Source organism: Solea solea, chromosome 19 (genome assembly GCF_958295425.1).
Source record: "Solea solea chromosome 19, fSolSol10.1, whole genome shotgun sequence".
NCBI lineage: Eukaryota > Metazoa > Chordata > Actinopteri > Pleuronectiformes > Soleidae > Solea > Solea solea.
Window position 1 is genome coordinate 5,711,647 of NC_081152.1, and position 13,004 is coordinate 5,724,650.

Below are 13,004 nucleotides of genomic sequence, written 5' to 3' on the forward strand. Positions count from 1 at the left end.
TCACTTTGATGATGACATTAAGCAGTCACACTGTTGAATATGATTAGCAACCCTGTCCTAGAAATCCCTTTTAAATTTAGCTTGTTTGATGAAAACGTCACACTGTCAGTGTTGCCTCAGTTTGATGTTAAGAACAAAAACAGGTTGGACTGTTTTAATAAGCACCTGCTCATAGATAAAAAGAAATCTTGTTTAGAAAGAAAATCTTGTTGCATATTCTTCAACTTCACAAGGACTATTCGTCATTTCTTGTCTCTTCCAAATGGCCTTTGAGGACCTCAAGCTAAAACACTCGACTGTGTAAAAAGCCTGATCTTCACCCTATCAACTTAAATCTAAGCAGAGTAAGGCTGCTCAACAGCAAAACCCTTTCATGGCAATGGAAAGGTTAAAAAGGTAATTCTAATATAAATGAGTGAGTGCAGAGACAGCTTAGATTAAACAAATTCATGTATGGGAGCAGTAGGCACCATGTTGACATTAAAAGTGGCGTATCCATCTTTACACTCTGTGCAAAGTGTGTGGAAACAAACCAAGAGACTTGGTCGCGTCCTCTTTGTTGCAGTTCTGGATCAGTCATGATAAATTACAGACAGTGGACTTTATCCCCCCCCCACTCTCTTCCTTTCCACTGCTTTTATTATGTCACCTTAAGCACTCTTCTCTGTGGTTGTTTAGACAAGAAAGGTGCAGAGCCGCTCTTAATGTACCTTGAGCACACAGAGAGCCTTCCTGCTTGTACAAAGCACCTGTTTTTAAACAGTCAAAAAGCTTCTGCAAAAAACATGAACAAGATTGCCCGCATTATCCCCTGATTTCTTGGTCCAGACGAAGTCATTTGTTCACTGCCAGCAGTAATAAAATGGTTGAGATGCGTCACTGCAGATGTTGAGTCCCTGTTGTGTTGTACTCTGAAACCACTTATGGTAATTTGTGTTTGGTATTTCTCTTAAGGCATCCAGGAGTTTCCAGAAAACATCAAGAACTGCAAAGTCCTAGCTGTTGTAGAGGCCAGTGTGAATCCCATATCAAAGTGAGTCGAAGACACACTCCTATAATCGTCTGTGTTTTAGTTTGATGGGTCTCACGAGTACTTTACTTCTGTTGAACTTGTTTCAGTAGATGTACTTGACTTTGTGCATATCTGTGGATATCTTTGTCAGGCTCCCTGAAGGCTTCACGCAGCTTCTGAGTCTGACGCAGCTCTACCTGAATGATGCCTTTTTGGAGTTTCTACCAGCCAGCTTTGGGAGGTTAGTTTGTTCTAAAGATGGGATTAGGATGGAGCAACATTCAGTAGATGAATGAGGTTGTGACACTGACATGGCTATGCTGGGCATAACTGTTTGTAAATCTAATTTTAGGCTTACTGTGTAGAACTATTGTATTGCAGTATACTATTTATATTAACATTGTGTAATGGCATGCATCAAATCCTTGGCTTCAAGGAAGAAATAAAACTAAAGGTCAATGAAAGGTGAGAAATGCCAGAAAGAAGAAATGAAAAAATGAATTGAAGAAAATGAAGAAAATACTTCATAAGTTAGGCAAGACTGTTCCTTTCACCTCCAAATCTGCAGCACTGCTCTCTATTACTACCGTACACATGATAATGATTATACTGATGCTTTATGGATCCATGAATGAACATCGGTATGTCAGCAAATGTTACATATTTACATGTTAAGTTACATTTTATATATTTCAAGACAACCCCACAGGTAAGATATCTGTTAATATTTACCACATTACGTCAGCAGCCATTTTGTCTCATATACACCCCATGCCAATTATACCTGCCTTAGTATAGATCATTTATCATCTATCAATATTCTGACTCATTATAATTTGAAATGTATTTCCATTTCTTTAAGGTTAATTAGGTTCTTCCGTATGCAGTACAATTAGTCGTGCGGGCACAGTTTGTTGTTTACGCAACAGTTGTGTGTTGAGCCCTCTGATTACACAAAACATGTGACGTGAGGTGTCCATGTGGGTTTAGGGCCTGTTTCCTCTTACTCACGCTCCTCTTCTCCTTTCCATATATGACCTTTTTAGCACAAGAGATGATGACACCTGAACATTTGTTTGTGAAAGAAATTACACAAAAGGACATTGTTGGTTGCAGCAGAAAAACCTGCAAGGCAGTGATGAATAATTGTTAAAATGAGGTACCGCAGTATTGAATTACAAACTTAATTTTTAAATAATTATGTTAAGATAATGCAATTTCCAGTAATGAACGCAAGTAAGGAATACAACAGGACAGTGACCTTTAAATATGAAATGTTGTTGCATCACTTGGGCTTTTTATTTGGTTGCAGGTTGAGTAAATTACAGATCTTGGAGCTGAGGGAGAACCAGCTAAAAATGTTGCCAAAGTAAGTGCTTTTCCATGTCGTTTTCCCCTGTTTTCCATTAAAATACAGAGTGTGTGTATTTCAGCTACGTCATGTTTGTGTCACGTTTGCATCCTGAAGCGTGTCATGAATTTTTACCCTTCCTTCCTCCCCGTTTCCTTCCTCTAACAACGCCTCTGCCGTGTCCTCCATCCTGCCTGCTTCTTCCTCCCCTAGATTTACTCCCATCTCCGCTAACTGTAGTATTGCATTCCAAAGTTACGTAAGAGCCTTCTTCACTTGGCTGCTCCTCTTCTGAGACAGTGGTGAGGGTTTTTTGTTTTCCCCTAGTGTCTGAGGGAGACGGAAAGCCCTAACAATATTAGAGAGCGCTCCACATGAGCGACATGGGATCTACTTTCTCTTGCTGGCTTTACTCATGCTTCACTTACTGTGTCATTGCGTTTTATTTCCTTCCATTTCCCAGCAAATCTGTTCCCCTGTTTGCCTTATTTGTCTTTCCTCTCCCTGTCCTACTCTCCTGTTGTTATCTCACTCACTTTCCTTTCACTGATTTTCTCACTGACTTACTGACTCACACACTCGATGGGCCAGTTGCTGCACAAAGGGCAGTGTTTTGCAGCGCTGGGATTCGGAGAGCAGGTCTTCTCTTTCTCGCTGTGTTTATGTGACAGATGCCAGACCTGTTACAGGCTGAGGCCGTGACAAAGAAAAGGACTAATGATCGAGAAGGTTGCCAGAGCAACACACAAGCATTTCAGAGATGTAAACAAATGTGTTCATGCACAAAGGGGGTGCGCAGCACAAGTCTTTTCAGAGCGTCTACACAGAGATTGCAGTCTCTTCCCCCTGCGTATGTGGACACAAACCAAGCCACATACATAAAACACATGTCTTTCTGTGTTGTACTGTGTTCTAAAGAAAGCTGGCCTGTTCCTCACAACTTGGGGTCAACCCATAGTTTTTTTTTTTCCACTGATGCACACAAATTCAAGATATTCTTTATTCACATGAGTGTCCACAGAGTTGTTGCCAACTTTGATGTAAGAATGTGATAAAACTGGCTAATGCTCAAGTACATTCACACGAGTAATGTTTTCATATTGCACCAAGCACTGAAGAGCAATCATCCTAGGACTAAAACCATATATATATAATGTGCGCCATATGTGTGACATTCTTACTTAATGAGGAATACCTAAAAACCAAACAGACGACAGAGAAGTGCGGGTGGGCTTCTGCTTTCCATCCCTGCGCTGAATCTCACTCTCTGCTTTAAGGACACACTGTTCATCCCCCGCTGTGAAAGTAACATCGTATCTGTTCCCAAACATAACTCGGAACACCTCTGTTTCACCTCCAGCCATGACTCAGATGTTTGTTTGGAATTAGATTCTATGAAACCTAAGACTCAATCTAACAAAGTCTTAAATTTGAAATGTCTGTTTGCTCTGCTGCTCTAAGTTGCTTTGCCTATCCAAAGTCTTTCTCATGCTGTAATTGTATAACGTGACACCTCACTCTTGTGTATTTTACATATAGCTCAGAAATCTTGTTATATCACTTATGAGTGACAGGCCTATTTTATTTCATTCCTAACGATTTAAGGTGTCTATATTAAGGAATGGTTTGGATGTTTTGCAGTAACATCTCTCGGCAGCTGCCACTGAAGCTTAACTGCTCTCAAAATCATTTAGTCAATAGATGATAAACATGAGCTTGATACTCATTATGTTTTTTCCATCTCTAATGATTGACAGAATATTAAACAAGTTGAATGATCCTGTTTTTGTGCATGTCTTCAGTGTGGCACAGAACACAAGACTCTGACCTGAATGTGGAGAGAAAATTCTGGGGCAAGGCTTAGGGCTAGCATACGTCACATTTTCCATTATTCAGTGTGTATTTCTGTCATGCCTGAGTTTGAAATTGTATTTATAATATTATAATATATTATTTATATTCATCAAATAATTCTACAAATGGAGCGTAGAGGTAGAGCATTTATGCTATTTTAAAGAAAATTGAAAGATGATCCTAAATGGAAGGAGAAAAATGAAGGTTGAAGTTCTGATTTATATTCTAGCTGATGTTTTTGTTTTATCAAGTTTAGTGGTTTTCACTTTTTTATTACGAGTTGCAGTATCTCACTCCTTGTCTGCCCTTTGTCTCTGCAGAAGCATGCATAAACTCACACAGCTCGATAGGTTGGACCTGGGGAGTAATGAGTTCACTGAAGTGGTGAGTAACTGTCAGTGACTTGACCTGTCTGCTCATGACTTTACCTCCTCCTTCCTTAGTCTACTCTCGTTCCTTCTCCTTCATTTTGAAATGGAAGCTTTGTTTTTTTTTAAATGCCAAAACAGAAGGGTGCTCATTTAGTTTTCTCTGCAAGATAAAGTTTGTTTTACACAGCAATTACTCTGAAATAACTAAATTGTCTCACAATTGATTTTTTTTAGCTAGTTTGTGAACTCAGGTCTTGTCCCAGCAGGCACACACAAACACACTCATCCATGTGACTTAAGCCTTTTTCTTCTCTTTATTTCTGTAGCCTGAGGTGTTGGAGCAGCTGACTGGAATCAAGGAGCTGTGGATAGATGGGAACCGACTGACGTTTTTACCTGGGGTATAAATTACTCTCACTCTCCACCATACTTCGGTTCCTGCTTTGCCTCAAAAAGAAAATCGTCCTGAGATAATTTCCTGTGATTCTTGTCTGCTTAAATTCACATCAAACCAAACCACTGTCAGTTTACATCAGACCTGGACTTCTCTGAACACCGGACATGAAGGAGCTGCTGTTTTGGAAAGGATTCTCTGGCTGTTAGAACACAATGAGATAGTTTTTTGGAACATGCAGATCATTTTATGTTTTCAGATGCCCTTGTACTACAAAAAGTATTATTTTCTTTGAATGTAATTCATTTCCAGGGATTGCTAGAATGTGTGACAACGGATTTATTTTTCATCCAATTGACCTGCTTGTTTGTAACTGGGTCATAATTAAAGCATTAGTTCTGCTGCTGGCCTTTCAATGGCATCGGCTGTAATCACAGTCTGGCCTTTTATAAATAATGATGTCTGTCGAGGGCATAAAGCAAAACTGAACACAGATTTGTGTTTTATTTTACTTAACCTTTTAAGAAAGGTTATTTAACCAGGAGTTTTTGGCATTATTGATCAGTAATTCCATAATAACCTTTCAGCGTAATGTAAATCAAGTGACCTGAGAGACACTTTCACTTCTGCTCTCTGTCAAAGCTCTGTTTACAAACCTGGAAGAAATCCTTCAGTTTGGACTTTGATCAAATAACGCCACCCTGTAATCATTGGCATGAACTCAAAATGGGTACTTAGATATCAGTGATCAATTTGTGTTAAACTTTACATCTTCTTTTTGTCTGCGCAGATGCTTGGAATGCTCAAACAGCTGGTATATCTGGACGTGTCCAAGAACAACCTGGAGATGGTGGATGAGCAAATCTGTGGCTGTGAGAATCTGCAGGACCTCCTGCTCTCCAACAACGCTCTCACACAGCTGCCCGGCTCCATCGGTGAGGATTATGGCACAAACATTGACTCACATAATGCAATTGAAAGGACACTCTCTCTCTCTTTTAACTGTTGCCAACTATTTTTTTCATTATTAACTTCCTTTATAATGTAGGTAAGTTTTAACCAAAGAATTCTCACAACTATTCCACAAGTGTGTTCATTTTTTTTTTTTTTTGGTCAGACACATGTTCAACACACTGTATAATATACTAAATTGGCCAGATACATTGTCATTAAAATCCAAAGGAGCCATTTCATTTGTTAATGTGAAGAATTGTATCATTTGTTTTTATTATTAACAGTATTTTAAAGATTTAACTGGCCACTGTACTGTTGTGCAAAGATGCATTAAAAACATGAACATCGTAGTAAGAAAGCTCAGGGCTGTGTCCACTGCAGCTTACACATCTGTTAGCCTGTGTTGTTGTGGCATTGGTGAGTATTTTAGCAGCTATAATCATCCTTTCAGTAACCTTGCTAAAAATAGATGTCTAAGTTAAGTCCAAACTAATAAAATCATAGTGGTCCAGATGGACAATGTGCTGTAGAAGTCACTGTAATACTGTGCTGACAAAAGTATTAATTAATCTAATTAACTGTTGTAATTGACATTCCTCTTTGTGCTGCAACAGTAAATGATAATCAATAACTGCTCCGAGCTGTGGAATGTTGGCATCTGTAATTCTCTCTCTCTGTGTGTCTCTCTCTCCGTCTCTTTAGGCTCATTGAAGAAACTGACTGCACTGAAAGTGGATGAGAACCAGCTGATGTACTTACCAGACTCTGTTGGAGGGTGAGTGTTGCAGCACAGCGTAAACCCTGAGATCAGTGGATTACTGTGCGTGCTGCTTTGTCATGTGATCATATGAAACGTCTGGCAGATGTTCCATGAAGCATGATGTGCTCCATTGCTAACGATATTGAGTGGCTAATAGCGGCCATGATTTCAGAGTCTGATGGACTGCGTAACGAAACGCCATGGCTCTGAGTCTTGAATATTGGTTAATGTATACAGTGACAGATTTGTTAAATTGAGGTGCAGTCGGTGGTAATCTTTGCCTTCATGACCCTTCAGTGGAGTGCTGGCAGATTAAATCAGCAGCCACCGGTCTCAAGAGATGTGATGCTGTCTGCTGTAAACAGGTAAACCCAGCAGTCACCAGCTGCTGAGGATTTGAGGGGGCTGACACGCTGACTCTTGGTCTATTTTCAATCTATGTGGTAGGCTCCAAAGATCAGACTCTGGTGCATTGCATTGTTTGACCGTGGTCTACAGGCACTTTAATTCAGTGTTTTTGTGTTTGGTAGTATATCACAGTAGCTCTTCTGCAATCACTTTGCATTCATGTGAATCCCTCAGCATGCATTTGCTTGGGTTTGGTTTGAAATGTTACTGTCTGAATTATGTCCGTGAAGCTTTTAAGATGTTGTTTTGGTGCATAGGCCATTGAGTATTTCATTAATAGTGTAAGATGCAGTCACACTGGTTGGAGTTGTTTAAACTAGAATGTCACTCAGTGGAGCGCACACCTGTGCCGGGGCCAAACATTCCTGAATGCGTCTTTTACAGTAAAGCTGCAGTGTGGAACTTTTAATGTTTTTTATGGTAGTTTATGTTATTGTTTTGGCCTTTTTGATCTTTGTGAACAGACTTACAGAACTACTGTGTGTTTTTTTTAAACATCAGACATCACTTATTTTTGTTGACACTCTGTGTTTTCAGTCACACTCTAACCTATTTGCAGCCATCTCGCTTTACCAGCACAATGGTGCATATTAGAGGAAGTCGTTTGAAGCTGAGGCTAATTCAGCCTTGTTTGAACTAATTTGCCGATGGTTTGAATGTAACAAACATTGGTTTGTATTTAGGTTATGCACTACTATTTTAAGATCCACACATTTTAGCCTGAGACACTGACAAAGTCTCACAACAAGAGTTTAGAAAATGTCTGCATTTTTTATTTTTAGTTGAACCAGAGCTGCACCCAAATCCAGTGGGCCCTTCCCTGGTCTCTGCCCCATGTTCCACCTTTGTGGTGTGCAGTAATTGAATGCTGCTTCCCAGTGTTGAGTTTTAACTCTAGGAAAAGTTAGAAGCCCTTCCTACTGAGAAGGTCAAACAGTCAGATATATTTTGGTCCTACACCACACAGAGAATATATAGACTAGCAGCAGTACTTTCAAATCTGTTCTCTGACACAGCAGAATTCATGTAAGGAACTTGAGAGCTGGTGTGGTGTGTTCAGGAAATGTCTTGGTCGTGGTAACTGTCACGGTCTTAACCAACTGCTAAATTAAAATGATGAGAACAGTATCTTGAGCACATACTGTATGTGGTATATGAACTGTGTATACAGCACTTGCACCGCCTGATGAAAGTCATCTTGCCTTTCTCTTTTGGCTTCATTTCATCAGGCTGACAAATCTGGAGGAGCTGGACTGCAGTTTCAATGAGATCGAAGCCTTGCCCTCCACTATCGGACAGTGTGTTGCCATGCGCACGTTTGCTGCAGATCATAATTTCCTTGCACAGCTTCCCCTTGAGGTCAGTATGCACCTTGTCATAAATCTCTGTTAAGGGAGATGTAGTGAGCCGTACGGCACCCCGCTCATCTGTAACAGCTTGCTTGGCTCTGAATCCGTGGTTCCTTCTCTTCACAGATGGGGAACTGGAAGCATGCAACTGTGCTCTTTCTACATTCCAACAAGCTGGAGTCTTTGCCTGAGGAAATGGGTGATATGCAGAGACTCAAGGTCATCAATCTCAGCAACAACAAGTAAGTCTGGACGGACACGTGATGAGGGTCAAATACAAGGACGAATAGAGATCAGATTTTATTTTTGTTTTGGGTTATTTCTGTCAAAAATGCATTTGACCTTGTTTTGTGTTTTCCACCAATTATTTTTTATAAATGAAACAATTCATCAGTTAACCGATGAATCAAGAAACTGAAAATCTGTCTTGCAGTCATTTAAAAGTGACCTTTGGAGTGTCCTCAAAGCTTTGCAATACTTGCTTCTCTAAATCTTTTTAATGCCAGAAAAGCAAAAGGATGTGTTGGTTTCTTTGGTATAAATCTACTAACTACAACATAAGGTTTAAAGTATCTTAACTCTGGCAAGAATGAAAAATGTGTTTGGAGACAGGCGTGATTTAGGCTTTAATTGGGGGTTTTCCATTAAATATGTGAGCTCTGTGCCAAATACACTGAATAACTTTGGCCACGACCCCACACCACTGAAATATTTTCAAGTAAAAATTAAATATGGCTGCAGACAACTTTTATAGTGCACCCTTGTTGAAAATATTTCCCCAGTGAATTAAATTGACCTATTTGTGAGTCATAATTGTTGTTTTTATGCCATTGCAGGTTGAAGAACCTTCCATACAATTTCACTAAACTGAACCAGATGACGGCAATGTGGCTGTCTGAAAATCAGGTATGATCATGAGTATTACTCTGTGTATAAATCACGAGCACAAGGGTTCACCGTAGGTGTCACCGAGTTCAGATCTTCCAGATAATGAGTTGTTCTGTCAGGATTGTAATGACAGCAGGATGCGTCACTCACTACTGCAATGAGCAGCTATTAATTACCCCACCAAGACTTAGTATCCTACAGGAAAACACATAAATGATGCAGAAAACCACTACAAGGACATTTGATCTAAACATGCCAAGAGGCTATACAGGTCAGACTTTCCTGTTAACCTGAGACCTATTCCTTTTAAGGTGTAGGATGATCCTAATGAATCTCATTAAGATAGTACATGTTTGAGGGCTGGGTTTTTGAGATTATGCAGCAGCAGCACCTGCGAGCATGCCTATAAAGATTCAAATTGAATCATTTATTTTATCAGTTAAAAGTATGTCCAGAGTCAGTCTACAGCTTACATTGTGCAGAGTTAATTAAGTGTGACATTATCAGGACATAATATAAACTGAGATGAGGATGATGCTGAGTCAGTCACTAACCTGACTGTCATGCAGGATGGGAGGAGAAACAAAACAATTAAACATGTCTGCAATCTGTTTCATTTCCCCAGTCATGAGGTTAATGGGGATATGGAAGCACATTCATTTGCAGAAGTTAACTCTGAGAGATAAGTCCAGACTTTGTCTGAAACCTATGTCATACAGTAGTCATAGTAAATTAAAGAAAGAAAAATCCCTTTGGACTTTAATGGTTCAGAGACATGGAGCTGATCTAATTTCCCGTGGTGTGAATGCTCACACGGATGGAATGTTCCTGTCATCCTTGTGTTATATTATAAATTATCTTGCAAAGACTCACTCTATTTACAAAGCTTAGCTGCTGCTTTTTTAGGTAAATTTACATTACCATACTTAAATATTTCTGTATCACCCAATTAAAATCTTTAAAATGCTTTATGGATGTTTCAGTATCACCCAATTAAAATCTTTAAAATGCTTTATGGATGTTTCAGAGGTGACCACGCTTTTTAGTCTCCTGGGTCTGGACAACTGTAATCTAAGTTCAGATACACTTCAGGTATATTATATTGAGGTTTTAAGGTTATTATATTATATAAGATTCATTTTACAAACTTTTTAAGAAGTTTACAGCACTTCAAGGCTGCTCTTTAAAGTGGCTTTACTTAATTAATTGTCAGGAGGACAGCACATGTGTTGTGTCAGCAGGGCAGAAGAGGAACCCAGGAGAGGCAACAGGCCTATCGGCATTAAGACACAAGAATACTGTTGGACAGGTGCCACAGTTGTAACAGGGCCTAGGGGACACTGGTTGTGTTTAAGGCAGCTTCATTACGGAAGGAGTGACAGGAAGAGGAATCATGATGTAGATAAATTATGCCCCTTTCAATTAGACTAGAAGGAAGTACGCTTGGCTTAAAAATACTAGGGGGAGTTGCAATGTGTTTTCATGATGGATTTTAGTTCACTTGCCATGCAGAATTTAGGCACAGAGAAAGCAATGACACTCTTTAACCATTGAGTGTCTTGACAAAGCACTGTTGATGACCGATAGCACTCAAATAACCACCGTTTTGTCTCCTGCAGTCGAAACCCCTGATCCCTCTGCAGAAGGAGGAGGATCCAGAGACACAAAAGACCGTGCTGACTAACTACATGTTCCCCCAGCAGACCAGGACTGAGGACTGTGAGTATCATGCACTCAGCAAGACTCAACCTCTATGTTGTGCTGTTTTATGATTTGTCTGACTGACGCGCCATATGTTTCTGACCCATTTTTATCAATCAGTCCTTAGTGGAAAAGCTGGTTATTAAAAGATTAAGGCTTTTTAATTTGTCCGTGAGCTACTACCGAGCATTCATTGAAGTCGTTGACCTCACACAACCTTATTTGTATGACAAATATTAGCACATTTTTTAACACAGGCAATATTTGGGAAAGGTAATGGCATATACCCATGTATGAAACTTCATTTTAAGTATATTTTTAGGTATGGAAAATGTAAATGAATGCTAAGTTATCAGGCTTCACCATTGTTATCTCTGAAGAAGCAGTTCTAGACTTGGCCTGCAAGGAAACACGAATACATAATTTATGAGGGCCCTCATCACCTGAGATCACATCTCCTTGTCTTGTCTAGCATCTGCTAGTTTGGTTTGGTTTCTTATTGCACCAGAAAGCTTGCACTGACACCAGTGAACCTTGGTTTTAGAGTAATTGATGGTTCAAGGTCTTCACGCTTAAACTACCCATCAGCTGACCATCTGTGATGAACCATCACAGTGGACACTGTTTTGTCGGGGGTGGGGGTAGTGGTTGTGGATGTGTTGTCTGACTTCATCTGTCAACCTAACCCTGGTTACACAAATAGAAAAGTTACTGTTAAGGTCTGACTTACAGTATGTCTGTTATCATGTTTCACCTCCTTTTTATACCAGTTTCTATCATAACTTACCAGGAGTTATTCCAGGTTTCTTTATGTGTCCATGGGATTTCCTAAAAAGCTGGAATAAGTTATGAGCTGACTGCAGTGTTTCTGATTTACAACTTGTTGATGTGCAGAATACAAACCAGGTGACTCGCATCCTCTGCACATTCACCATTCATATGGTGCGTTTTGTTAAGTTGTTGACAACCAAATTTCTTGATGTGATCTAATTTGTCATTTGCCCCAAATTGACCACTGAAGATCATTGAAAAGAACTGAGTAAGTTCATGGCTCTCTTACTAGCATGGCAGTAAGTATCGTCTGTCTGTATGCACTTGTAATTCTTTTAATTCTAGTGAATACATTTGAAGTTCTCGAACACTGAATGGAATATTTTATGTTTGCACTTGTAGTTTTGGTCGATTCAGAAAAGCTGGACTGTCATCATGTTGGAGTGTGACAGTGAGTTTAATGCTACTTAGGTCATATGTAGTCTAAGCGTATCGTAATGGTGGCATTACAGATTCCTGAGCCTGGTTCAAAGGGACAAGGTTGAGCCATTTAAGATGTTGTTCTGTTGGTTTTAGTTCTTTTATTTGATTGTCATTTTCTTAAAACAACACCTCCAAGGGTTTTCAAAGGTTTCACTTCTGAATTTCAATTTCCTTGTCTCAGTGGTTCTCAGTAGCAGGCCTTGTGCTGTCTTTGCGCCATCTTGTGGTCAGAAAGTAGACTTGCATTCCACTGATTTCCTACAAACCTTAATTAAAATATTCAACGCATTTATCCTCATCCTGGTTTCTGCTTTTCCTTCCAGACATTCCCAACTCTGATTCTGAGAGCTTCAATCCAGCACTGTGGGAAGAACAACGCAAGCACCGAGCTCAGGTGGCATTTGAGTGCGACGAGGACAAGGATGAAAGAGAGGCGCCACCAAGGGTAAGTGTTGCACATTGATCACTGTTCAAACTAATATGAAAGAAGAATAACTAGTATATGAGTTGGTTAGAATAGATTCAAGAAGTGATGCTGGTAATACTACTTGAATGATGGCGCTCAGCATAAACCCATCATTTTTAAATCATGCATCCTGAGTTGCTGTTTATCGAAAGGAAATGTGTCTGTATGATACTGAATCTACCTCGTGTACGCCATTCTCAGGGAAAGCAGGAAAACCGCAGGTTTAACATTCAACCATTTCA

At 39.7% G+C, this 13,004-nt stretch overlaps 1 protein-coding gene across 4 annotated transcripts in view; it reads left to right on the top strand.

Moving 5' to 3' along the window:
• The window catches only part of erbin (erbb2 interacting protein), a 45,962-nt gene that overhangs the window by 24,004 nt on the left and 8,954 nt on the right, over window positions 1–13,004 (top strand). For all 4 annotated transcript variants that reach the window (XM_058616968.1, XM_058616967.1, XM_058616966.1 and 1 more), the window contains 12 exons: window positions 955–1,033; window positions 1,164–1,253; window positions 2,325–2,381; window positions 4,538–4,601; window positions 4,915–4,989; window positions 5,773–5,917; window positions 6,639–6,711; window positions 8,334–8,463; window positions 8,580–8,695; window positions 9,290–9,359; window positions 10,961–11,060; window positions 12,620–12,741. In XM_058616968.1, the coding sequence (XP_058472951.1) occupies window positions 955–1,033; window positions 1,164–1,253; window positions 2,325–2,381; window positions 4,538–4,601; window positions 4,915–4,989; window positions 5,773–5,917; window positions 6,639–6,711; window positions 8,334–8,463; window positions 8,580–8,695; window positions 9,290–9,359; window positions 10,961–11,060; window positions 12,620–12,741 (1,121 nt within the window). The remainder of the gene's footprint in view (window positions 1–954; window positions 1,034–1,163; window positions 1,254–2,324; window positions 2,382–4,537; window positions 4,602–4,914; window positions 4,990–5,772; window positions 5,918–6,638; window positions 6,712–8,333; window positions 8,464–8,579; window positions 8,696–9,289; window positions 9,360–10,960; window positions 11,061–12,619; window positions 12,742–13,004) is intronic.